The sequence below is a fragment of the Rana temporaria genome, chromosome 2, assembly GCF_905171775.1.
Source record: "Rana temporaria chromosome 2, aRanTem1.1, whole genome shotgun sequence".
NCBI lineage: Eukaryota > Metazoa > Chordata > Amphibia > Anura > Ranidae > Rana > Rana temporaria.
The window spans coordinates 228,132,753-228,145,573 of NC_053490.1; the positions used below are offsets into that span (position 1 = coordinate 228,132,753).

General features: G+C 44.3%; 1 protein-coding gene across 2 annotated transcripts in view; it reads left to right on the top strand.

Annotated features, from left to right (window-relative positions):
- The first annotated feature begins 5,760 nt into the window (after positions 1 to 5,760).
- The window catches only part of MSL3 (MSL complex subunit 3), a 28,420-nt gene continuing 21,359 nt past the window's right edge, over positions 5,761 to 12,821 (top strand). Inside the window, exons 1-2 of one of the 2 annotated variants that reach the window (XM_040336510.1) lie at positions 5,761 to 5,969; positions 12,035 to 12,117. In XM_040336510.1, the coding sequence (XP_040192444.1) occupies positions 5,871 to 5,969; positions 12,035 to 12,117 (182 nt within the window). In that variant the 5' untranslated portion in view covers positions 5,761 to 5,870. The remainder of the gene's footprint in view (positions 5,970 to 12,034; positions 12,118 to 12,821) is intronic. The other variant, XM_040336509.1, reaches the window with a different exon arrangement.

A 12,821-nucleotide genomic window follows, 5' to 3' on the forward strand; every position in this document is an offset into this window, starting at 1 on the left:
TTTCCTGACGTTTAAAAACCTGTTGTTTTTCGCGATGTGTTTCCTCTCCAGCCTGACTTGCATACACACGTTCATGCAAAAAAACATCCAACCAAAGCGCAGTGACATACAATACGTATGACAGGACTATAAAGGGGAAGTTCCTTTCAAATGGCATGTGACCTGTTCCCCATTGACAACATGTATCAGACACGAAACGTACGTCGAGTGGTGGACGTACTGACGTCATCACCAGTAGACAGGCGTCTGCAGGCCAGCTGGCTTCATTCAGACGGTGGCGGAGCACGGGTGCTTGCATGATCACTTTGAGTCTCATCCCCTCAATATTTCATCATCACCTTATTTGATTCATCACGGATTTCCTTGATTTTGAGAATTGGGACTGTTTTAATTTTTCCATCATTTGGATGTGACTTTTTTTTTACAATTTTCTTTATTGTTTTAATATGTTTTTTTAATCATCTTTTTAAGTGCACCAATTTTGATCATATTATTAATATTTTATTCATGATCACAAGCTTCATTATTGATATATGCCCCATGTTACGTGATGGACTGATCACAGTATTGGTTTCTTACCTTGTAGCGCAGCTTTTTTCTGCTTCTTTACCAATTTTTATGTTTATCATCACATAATAGAGCTGCTGCCGTGTTTTCTGGTTACATAGAGTTAGCACAGTATTTTCCCCTAATTTTCTTTTCAAATGGCGCCAACCTTTGGGCTGCTTTTGGGCTGCATACTTGACTCTGAGCATGCACGTTTTTTTTTTCCTCGGAAAAGCATACACACGACCGTTTTTCATGACGAGAAAAAGACGGATGGGAAACACGACGAGAAAAAAGAAAGCTTTTTTTGCGGGCAGTTTTTTCATTGAGAAAACTGCTAGGGAGCATACACACGACCGGTTTTCTCGACCAATATAAGAAATGTCAGTTTTCTCATCGTGAAAACCGTTCGTGTGTACAAGGCATTCGAGATTTTTCCTTGCCTCCTGTGCTGGTAACATTGAAGAAAGTAAAAGGAAATTGCAGACGACGCAAGCACAATTTAGTATACTAGGTTGCGTATATTTTTTGATCATTACATGAGACTTTCTACTTTTGAATGGTAAGTTTTCATTTTTGCCTAGGCTTCAAATTTAACGAATAGAGGGCCTGAAATTTTATACAAAGTTATGTATTGCTGCTTTCTACTAAAGAAGCACCAAGAGTACAACTATACAGTAAGTGGTGTAGAATAAAGAACATGTAAAAGGGGTATGAGATAAGGAAACCTAAAAGGTACAAATTGGGGGATAGTTGCCAAAAACTACCACTGTGCTGGCTAATACATTTGAAAACATATGTACCATATGTACACCAATCTGCGATGCAGCCAAAGCTGTTGGTAAATGTAAGTTTAGACCATGCACAAACTCCTGAGACTGAACATCAGGCAGCTGTTCAGAACAACCAGACAATTGTTTTCCAGTAGTTATGGGTTAAAGTATTAAATATGCTGAATGGCAGCACTGTTGCTAAAAAATTGTTGTGCTATTAATCATAAATACAACAGGGAAGATTTACTAAAACTGATTCACACAGAATCTGGTGCAGCTCCACTCAGCAACCAATCATCTTCCAGGTTGTATTGTCAAAGCTTAATTGAAAAAGCTGAAGTCAGAAGCTGATTGGCTACCATGCAAAGCTGCATCAGATTTTGCACTCTTGAGTTTTAATAAATCAACCCCAATTATGTAACACCCAAAATAAAATTAGAATAAAAATCTCCACCAAATAAATTGTGATAACCATATGTCAAGTGCAAACTGTTCACGTATACCTTCAAAAATTCATATAAACACATTCAAATGTGCATATTTTGTATGCACTCAATATGAATTAAATTAGATTTAAAAGAAGTGTCCAAACATTTGATGAAAATAGTCCCAATGTAGTGAGCAAATATAAAGTTCGTATTGTGTCTTCTTTCTTCCACCACACCACAAAGAGAATCCATCACCAACTGTAATAAATTAACTCTCCAGAGGTATGTGCTGGTAATGTTATAAACCAGCCAGTAATGCATGACAATCTGCAGTATCTATAGTTATCCCCTTCACAAACTCTTAAAGCTATCCATCCATATATCAGGGGAGAAGAGTTCCCATAGTGTAACACTGTATTAAAATGTTTTATTTATCAACGAAATTATCAGAGAAAGTGAGCGTAAATGAGGATCCTAAATTGTGAACTGTCACCAGAACAGGAAATAAAGAAAAAATAAATTTCATCTGGGACATTAAAGCATCATACACATGTTGAGAATATCAGACGAATTATAGTCTCATATCAAAAATGAAGAAGTTTACTAAAGTTATGGAAATTCTCGTACAACAGAATACGGCCCCTTTCACACAGACGGACTGCTCATGTCAGCCTGTCAGTTTTTCAGGCAGACCCGATCGGACCATTCATTGCTCTCTATGGAGCGGCGGACATGTGTCCACTGGCACCCACCGACATCTGATCCAATCATGTCTGCCAAAAACAGTCCAGCGAATCAGAAGGAAACGGACAGGTGGTCTGTTTCCAGAGGACAATAGAGGACAATAGGTTGTGTTTGTGTCCACTCTGCATCAGTGGAGCAGACACGGACCTGTCATCTTCCTGCCCAGCGGGGATCAGCGGAGAGATCCCCTGCTGAGTGGGTAGATCCGCCCGGCGGACTCAGCCAGTGTGAAAGGGGCCTACAACTTCGGAAGTGATGTAATATGTTGTATTGTATTGTCTTGTAAATCTTTCATTTCCCAGTATGCATTGTCTTGGTCTTCTGATTTTTATTGGATAAATACTGTACTGATTAAATGAAAATCGTTCATTCTGGTATTTTTCATCCGATTTTCTGATCATGTACTAGGCATAAGGCCCCTTTTACACGGGCGATCTGATCAGGTCCATCTGTCAGTTTTTCAGGTGGACCTGGTCGGATGGTCCATGGAACCCTATGGACAGGAGGATGTAAATAGGCTATATACAAAAATGTCAAAAACATAACAAATTATCAAAACTGTGAATAGTTATGAAAATAAAATAAATAATAAAAATAAAAAAACACAGAAACTCAAATACTTTGCCAATAGGATAATTGATTCCTTACCTGTGAGTTTGTAAAAACGTAGAGAACCCCAGAGATATATTAACAATGTGATTTTGGTGGAATATATATACACGTGTTGTAAGGGAATGAGAAGGTAGCCCCCACCTTTCATTGAGAGATGGCAGGAAGGTCATTAGAGTGCTAAGCTGATTTCCCTTGAGCAGGCACGAACTAGCAACTGTGGGCAACATCAGACCCGCTTGTTTGTATATTACACAAAAACTAAAATATTTTCATTGGTTGTGAAATGTAATCCACTTTCCATAGAGACCAAACTTCCATATATAAGATGGCATTATTCCTGAATAACCGTTATTATTAGTATCAGTCAAAGATTTTCTCTTATGATGGTTGTGTCTGGTCCCTTTTTCCAGCTCTCCAAGCTACTGTATGGGAGGTCTCTCAAATCAATTGTTAAAGGAGAAGTCCAGCCTGAGCTTTTTAGCCTGGGCTTCTCCTCTAGGTCACATTCGTTTTGCACTCCTGTGACCCGTTTTCAGCGAAGAGCATTCTGAAGTCCGCTCTCCACTGACGTCACAGAAATCAGTCGAGGCACCGCGTCATCCTGACTTCCCAAGTCTGGAGCCACCAGCTGCCTTGATTGATGGCAGTCTCAGCATTCTAGCGAGACAAGGAAAATGTAGAGGTGTGCTGTGATGGAGGGGGATGCAGAGGAGAGCACTGATGGCAAGGGAGGGAAGAGGTGGGAAGTGATGGAAGGGGATAAAGAGGTGAGCAGTAATGTAAGGGGATGCTGAGGTGAGCAGTAATGTAAGGGGATGAAGAGGAGAGCAGTGGTGGAATGGGATGCACATGTTTATTGTGGATATGGTTCATGGTTGAAAACTGACCATTATAGCAGAGCGTCCCAGAGAGAGCCTGGGAAAGTCCTGTTCGGGGTTTATACCTCTCCCAGGCTCCTCTCTTTCACGTTCAGGGAGCTCTGATGTAAGGAGGGACTCTGCTTGGGACAGCTGGTGTAAGGAAGGACTCTGCTGGGGACACCTGATGTAAGGAGGGACTCTGCTGGGGACAGCTGGTGTAAGGAGGGACTCTGCTGGGGACACCTGATGTAAGGGGGGACTCTGCTGGGGACACCTGATGTAAGGAGGGACTACGCTGGGGACAGCTGATGTAAGAAGGGACTCTGCTAGGGACACCTGATGTAAGGAGGGACTCTGCTGGGGACACCTGGTGTAAGGAAGGACTCTGCTGGGGACACCTGATGTAAGGAGGCACACTGCTGGGGTCATCTGGTGTAAGGAGGGACTCTGCTGGGGACACCTGGTGTAAGAAGGGACTCTGCTAGGGACACCTGATGTAAGGAGGGGCTCTGCTGGGGACAGCTGGTATAAGGAAGGACTATGCTGATGACACCTGATGTAAGGAGGCACACTGCTGGGGTCATCTGGTGTAAGGAGGGACTCTGCTGGGGACACCTGGCGTAAGAAGGGACTCTGCTAGGGACACCTGATGTAAGGAGGGACTCTGCTGGGGACAGCTGGTATAAGGAAGGACTATGCTGGGGACACCTGATGTAAGGAGGGACTCTGCTGGGGACAGCTGGTGTAAGGAATGACTCTGCTGGGGACACCTGATGTAAGAAGGGACTCTGCTGGGGATAACGGATGTAAAGAGACCCTGCTGGGGAACCCTGATGTAAGGAGGGACCCTGCTGGGGACACCTGATGTAAGGAGGGACCCTGCTGGGGACACCTGGTGTAAGGAGGGACTCTGCTGGGCACAGCTGATGTAAGAAGGGACCCTGCTGGGGACAGCTGGTATAAGGAAGGACTATGCTGGGGACACCTGATGTAAGGAGGGACTCTGCTGGGGACAGCTGGTATAAGGAAGGACTATGCTGGGGACACCTGATGTAAGGAGGGACTCTGCTGGGGACAGCTGGTGTAAGGAATGACTCTGCTGGGGACACCTGATGTAAGGAGGGACTCTGCTTGGGATAACGGATGTATGGAGAGACCCTGCTGCGGAACCCCGATGTAAGGAGGGACCCTGCTGGGGACACCTGATGTAAGGAGGGACCCTGCTGGGGACACCTGGTGTAAGTAGGGACCCTGCTGGGGACACCTGGTGTAAGGAGGGACTCTGCTGGGCACAGCTGATGTAAGAAGGGACCCTGCTGGGGACAAAAAAGTGTCCCTATACATTTTTTTCAATGTTGGCAACTAACTATGCTTGTATTTATTGCGAAATCATTACACCAGTTTTTATTGTCAGGATTTCTGTGCAACAATCCATATCCAACTAATTTACATTCTCTGTATTCAGTCCCCCTCTACCTGCATTCCAGTCTTGGGATTATACTTAGTATAGTAAGAGATCTATTCTACGGCAGCTGGTTTCAGGGCACTTGCCCACAACAAATAGGGCTTCCCCGCGCAGTCAGCAGGAGGGGTTCAGAGGTCAGCTTCCAACGTAACACAGGATCATGATCACGTGCTTAGACGTAGCCTTCCTCGCTAATAACAACATTGAACACGCCTTCCGTTTTCTATTCGCTGCTTCTAATAGTAGCTCCTCCTTCACTGTAATATGATTGGAGCCATTGGCAGCTTTACCTGGAAGTTGTAGTTTAATTGGTTAGTATCGCGGGAAGGGGCGGGGGTGCGGATATGTGTGTGTTTGCTGTGTCTTCCTCTTTTCTCATGCTCTACGCAGCGCTCGGGCCGCTGCGGGAGTTTCGTTTCCTGCTATTTGCCATGATGAACAAATGAACTCGCGGGGAATGAAATTTAAATTCCAGAAGGGGGAGAAAGTGCTGTGCTTTGAACCAGACCCTACCAAGGCTAAAGTCTTGTACGATGCCAAGGTGCGCTGTGGGAGAGGGGGCGGGGGAAGGCAGCTGTGTATAATACGGGGCTGCCATTGTACTCACCCTGCAGCTGCTGACAGGGGCTCATGTGTTGTTGTCATACATGTCTGTACTACGTCCTTGTGTGTGTGAGATGTAGCATGCTTTGGTGTGATGAGGCATGCTGTGTTATGTGCTGACAGCAGTCCCTATTAGGATCACTGAGACCAGTGTATAGCCATACCTCCCACCTGTCCCTGATTTCCAGGGACTGTCTCTAATTTGGGGCAATGTCCCTAGTTCCTCCCTTGTGTCCCTCATTTTGGTTTGATCTATATAGATGTGTATAAAATGCACTTTTTAGCTATCAAAAAGTGTTTCCCAGTGCTAAACCTTTCATCTGATTTGTAAATTCCAATATAAAGGAATAGTAGTGGCGACAAAAAAGCCCTTCTAATCTTGTGTGTTTTTTGTACAATTCTCCTTTAACCACTTCAGCCCCGGACCATTCTGCTGGTCAATGACCGGGCCACTTTTTGCGATTCGGCACTGCGTCGCTTTAACTGACAATTGCGCTGTTGTGCGTCCCAAACAAAATTGGCGTCCTTTTTTTTTTTTTTTTCACACATAGAGCTTTCTTTTGGTGGTATTTGATCACCTCTGCGGTTTTTATTTTTTGCGCTATAAACAAAAATAGAGCGACAATTTTGAAAAAAAATGAATATATTTTTACTTTTTGCTATAATAAACATCCCCCAAAAATATATATATATAAAAACAATTTATTTTTCCTCAGTTTAGGCCAATACGTATTCTTCTACATATTTTTGGTAAAAATCGCAATAAGCATTTTGATTGGTTTGCGCAAAAGTTATAGCATCTACAAAATAGGGGATAGTTTTATGGCATTTTTATTAATATTTTTTTTTTTACTAGTAATGGCGGCGATCATCGACTTTTATCAGTACTGCGACATTATGGGACCATTGGCATTTTTATAGCGATCAGTGCTATAAAAATGCATTGATTACTGTAATAATGTCACTGGCAGGGAAGAGGTTAACACTAGGGGGAGAGGAAGGTGTTAATTATGTTCCCTGGGTGTGTTCTAACTGAAGGGGGGGGACTCACATGGGGAAATGACAGATCACTGTTTATACATTGTATGAACATGCGATCAGTCATTTCTCCCCCTGACAGGACCGGGAGCTGTGTGTTTACACACACATCTCCCGGTTCTCGCTCTGTAACGAGCAATCGCGGGTGCCCGGCGGAGATTGCGCATGCGCGCCCCTAGTGGCTGAAATGCGAAATCACCTAATATTACGTGATTTTGTGCAGCCGAGCCGACCTGCCGCTGTAAAACTGCGGCAACTGGTTAAGGGGCTGTGGCAAGGGGTGCGTCCTATGCTTGCATACTTTTTCGGATAGGTGTCCCTCATTCGCATCTCAAAAAGTTGCAGTGGGGATGTCCCTGCATTGCTATGGGGACCTGGGAAAGCACTATTCCTTCCCTGATCCTCCACTCCTACAGAATCTGCCATGCTGCTAGTCTTTTCTCCTTCATGATAAGCTGATCTAAGGTCTGCTATCAAGACCAATGCAGGGCTCCTAGCCATGCATTGGATGTCGGGACACTAGTGGATCTGGTAAGAATAATCTCCTTTTCAGCATTCAACCCTTACATTGTAGAAGAAGCCCTGTTGCAAGGGAGGGTTTTTACCTTTCCTGCATTTGGGATTTAAATGGGAAGTATGACTAAAATAAATGTTTATAGTAGGTTGGCATCAATAACGTTTTTATCGGCAAGTAGGCATACCGATGGTTATGTATCGATACTTTGTCGCGCGATTCGTGCAATAGGGAACTGGCTGTTGAGCCTCCACTGCTGGTTTCCCTTAGTTACAATGGCGGCGGCACCCAAGCAGATGGACGGCTCGGCCACGGAGGGGGGGGGGGATGGGGGGGTTGTTGGGCAATATCGCGGGCTCGCTGGACAGGTAAGTGTCCTTATTCAAAGTCAAAAACACTGAGTGCCGGATCACACTGCAGCGATGTGGGAACCCTGCGTATACACTGCAGGTTCCCGCATCGCATGTCTCCGGGGCGGCAGTTCACACTGCTCTATGTGAACTGCTGGGAGTGTCAATTGAAAGTTAATGACACCCCCAAATCAGTTTGGATATTGCAATGCGGACTGCAGATTTGGATCGCATCACGTGTGTGTAAACACCTCTCAAAAATTCTGCTCGCATTTTGCAAGTGGATTTTGAGGGCTGGTGAGCTATGGCTGCCTGGGAGCAGGACGAGCACCGCCCCCGCAGACGGGTTGTATGGGGGCTGTTCTTCCAGCGATCGGAGAGAGAGGAGAGCCGCTGCCCAGATGATCAGAGCACAGGGTACATAACTGCTTTCATTAGCTGTGTGTTCCCTGCCGCACGCCATCACATACAGCCCCTCTTTGTCTGGGCACTTTGATGGATGGATCACCTGTCTAATCCTGGGACAGATGATCGTTCTATCAAAGGTCCCCGTACAAGGGGAGGGGCTGTATTTGACAGTGCACGGCGGGGAATATACAGCTATTGAAATAAAAGCTGTTATGTAACCCTGTGCTCTGATCATCTGTCTGGCCGGCGACTCTCCTCTCTCTCCTGCACAGGTAGGCTGCACTGGTGGGCACGGATAAAGTTGTTGTAAATGTTTTATGCAGGATTAAGTTATAAAAATATTAACGTGTCATTTCATTAGATCATTTATGAGGGTGTGTTTAGGGGCGAACTTGGGGCAGGTAGGGGTTGGGCCAGACAACTGGTAGCGAGTAACCCATAAGACCTGGCTAGTAGCTCAGGACTTAAAAGTTTGAGCCCTGGGTGTGCACACCCATGCGATCCTATTCTGCTGCAGACCAAAAAAGGGTCCTGTGCGAGTTTGGTCCGAATGCGATGCAAATTCAGTCATACGATCTGTAAGGCTGAATTGCATCTCATAGCGATCGCATGTGATTTGTACAGCCGTGCGGATCGCATCCGATGTCGGGACAACACTGCAGTGTGAATCGGCAGTAAAGTGGAACTTCTGCTTTGCCACATCTGGCATGCAATTTTTTTCGGGGTGGGGGGATTTTTGGGCGAGTGTACTTTTTGTAGTTGCTGACTTTTAATAAACATAGAAATGGCTGGAATTTTGGTGGGCGTGAACTCTCATCTGACTTTTGCTTATATAATAAGGCTTGCCTATAACACTGTAAATATCCCCTAAATGAGCACCGTTTAGGAGGTATTTAATGTACATGCAGCTGATGATGTCACCAGCACATGCACTCTGAAGGAACGCAAAATGTAGTGTCCCAGTCCTGTAGACCGGGTCACTATGCAGATTTTGCATTTGATCAGATATGTACTTAAAGCGGAAGTCTGTGTGTGTTTGCAACCTGCAAGGTAAAGCTATAATGTGCTAGTGTGCTTCATAAATGCACATATATTTACCTGTAAAAAATTTTTTTTAGAATGTGAACTTATCCTTTTAAAAGGGGGGGAAACAAGTGTTTTTTTTTTTTTTTTTGCTTATGACTGAAGTGAACACAGCTTCACCCTTTTTACTAAGCTCAGTGAACATGCTCTACTCATTTATTGACCGCATGGTCTTACCCATAGCTACTAATAAAACGTGGCTTCTTTCTTTACCCATTAGGGCCTTTTTCACACGAGCAGGCCTATTGGGTCCACCTGTCAGTTTTTTTAGGCGGATTCAATCGGTCCCTCCAGTCACCTCTATGGAGCCACAGATGTAAACGGACGTGACCGCTGACACCTACCGACATCCGACCCACTAAAAAAAGACAGTTTCTGTTTTGTGGATCAAATTGGTTAGAAATCGAGTGTAAACGGACAGATGAGCAATTTTACATCTGACCATCCATAGAGGAGAGCGGGCTGTGTCGGCTCTGCACAAGCAGAGCGGACACAGACCGGTTATCCACCTGCTCAGCGGGGATCTGCATAGAGATCCCCCAATGAGCAGGCGGACCCAACATAGCTCCCCCCCCTCCATGTATAAGGGGCCTTTCTGAAGTGCCTAGGCATAAATGAAATTACATTTATTTAGATTTTTGTAAGTGTGTATAATGCATTGTAACCTATAATAGCCCATGCCTATTAGCAAATATAAACTCAATCAATATTGCTCTTTTCACCTTTATAATGCCATGTTGCAGTAAATTGGAGAAGGTGGTCCCGAAGGATTGTATCAGCTGTAAATTGTTCTGGAACAGATCTCCTTCTTTTTTTACTTGTACATATGGTTTTTTATAAATGTATCGCTATAATTTACCATTTGCATGGTCTTGCTCCAAATATTAGTACCCAATTGTATAATCTGGAATGAGCATATTTTAGTCAATTTGTTGACAATAGATGCTTGGTTTTAAAAATAGGTAGGGCTTGTCGTATGTGCAAACGGGTGTTAAAGAATATGTCAATATTTCTTATTCTTGATATGTACCTGCTGTATTATGTACTTGTAAAAGTATCCTGTTGTATTGCTTCTTTTGTGGGAAATCCCTGATATTCCTGCTTGTCCCTCTGCTTTTCTAATAAAAACTGACCACGCTATACACATTCATCCCAGCATGGTCAGTTTTCTGGCTGTGATGAACAGCCTGCCTGTCCTCCAGTGATCAGATTTGTGCTGACAAGCTCCTCCAGCACAGCCATTCACTGTAGTGATCAGTGTACAGCAGCCCTCAAAATTTCCACTCGCCTGCTAGCATTTGGCGAGTGGATTTAAGCTGGGGGCGAGTGATGACAGGGCTGCATGACCAATGTCCCTTCAATCTGTGCCTACACTTAGAGCCCCGATGCGATTGGCGGCCGAAGAGGAAAGGTGCATGCTCGGGAAAAGTAGTCTGGTGAGCCGCACACAGGCAGAGCAGTACACAGGTGCTCTCCTTACGATTCTCATTAAGCCATTGGACCCAACAGTATGACCTCTCTGAGCCTGCCCCCCTCCCCCGGGCCCCGACCAATGTAGCTGGAGAGAAGGGAGCAGGAAGTAATGAGTCGGGTGGATTGCGAGGATTGCGAAAATTACCACTCCGGGTATCCCAGGTAGGCAGTGCAGCGCTCACTGAAAGTTGCCCTGACATGAGAGCGGCAGCCTTCTAGTTTGTGGAGGTTTCTTCTCCTTGTGCTCTATGTAAGTGTCCAAGTGCCTGAGCACTGTGAACAGACTGGTCTCAATTTGTGCTGTGCGCTGTCAGTGTGCGCTGTACTATGGTGTCAACGGCTGTGCAGTTGTGTGGATCCCGGCACTGGATTGTACTCCCTCCCGCTGTGCTGCAGCTCCTCTCCGCCAGCCTGAATAAAAGGGGGAAGTGGGGACATGCAAGCGTGGAGCCGCACACACAGGCTCCTGATGATGAGATGAATGGGAGAGGATGGATGGATGGGAGTTGCAGAGGAGACAGCAAGAGAATGGGGAAGAGACCCAGTTCTAGTGCCCTGTCCCTCTGGTCTGCCCCCAGTGCCCTGTCCCATTTTGTTAAAGTTGTTTTTGGTAATATTTAATTGTGTAACTTGATTCTGCATAAAACATTTAACTGTGTCATTCCATGAGATAATCTACGAGGGCGTGTTTAGGGGCCCAATTAGGTGTGGAGCAGTGTATGAATTAGGTGGGGCAACTGGTGGCGAGTACCTCTTGAGGCCTGGCTAGTAGCTCAGGGCTTGAAATTTTGAGCCCTGGTGTACAGCATATGATCACTTATCAATTATTATTTTTTAAATCTAGGTAATTATAATGTGATGTTTACATGAACAGATGTTTGTCTTTTTTATTTCTTTTTTAAAATGAATGGGTTGTTTTTATGAGTTGAGGGTTCACATAATCTTTAATTAAGGTGCTGAATGGGGGACTATTTTTAGCTGTTTAACTTTGTCCATCAAGCAGATTGCAATTACCTGAAAATACCAGTAAAATGACAGCTATCCATTTGTGGGCTTTCATGAAAGCCAATGCCGCACCAATGTATGAGTTTTTAACAGATTTCTTTTATTTTTTTTTGTCTGTATGATTTTGTTCAGGTTGTTGATGTTGTCGTTGGCAAAGATGACAAGGGCAGAAAAGATCCTGAGTATCTGATCCACTTTAATGGTTGGAATCGAAGGTAGGTTTTATCTCATGCTCAAGATGCACTGCATTTAGTATTTTGGGACACACACTGTAAATGTTTTTTGAAAATATGTGTTGAGACAGAAAAATGTGTTTTTGTTACCATGTTGTGAAGACAACATCACAAACTATTGTTGATCTGGTCCTGAGTAGCTAACCAGCAATTATAAACACATTATAAACCATCCTACCTGCACCACATCTTTTTTATCTGAATAAGATGTGCACTGATCATGTAGTTTCATGGTGTAATTTCTCACCCTCTATGCACAGCCTGTAGTAGGTTAAGTCTTCACGTTCCTTTGTCAGAAATGTTAGTTTGTGTTCAAACATGAGGTATTCTGCGTGGCACTACACAAGTTAATGCATGACCTCTGACTGTAGTCTAAGAACTGGCACTTCCTGTCTCTGGATCTGTCAATTTAGCAAAGCATTCAGAGAGATCACCATGGTGGAAGAATGTGTTTAGCACTCCCGCATTTCTGATGCAAGGCATGGATTGAAAGCTGCATGAACTGTAATAAGTTGCCTGTTATTTAGTAAATTGGGACATGCTAGGTGGAAAAAAAAAGAAAGGGACATAGGGGTATTAGTTAGCCACGACACTACAAAATGCAGCCACAACATGTAAGCCCATCATTACAAGGTAAGGCACCTAATTTCCCAAAAGTTCTCATTATTAAATTTATTTTTTTAAGA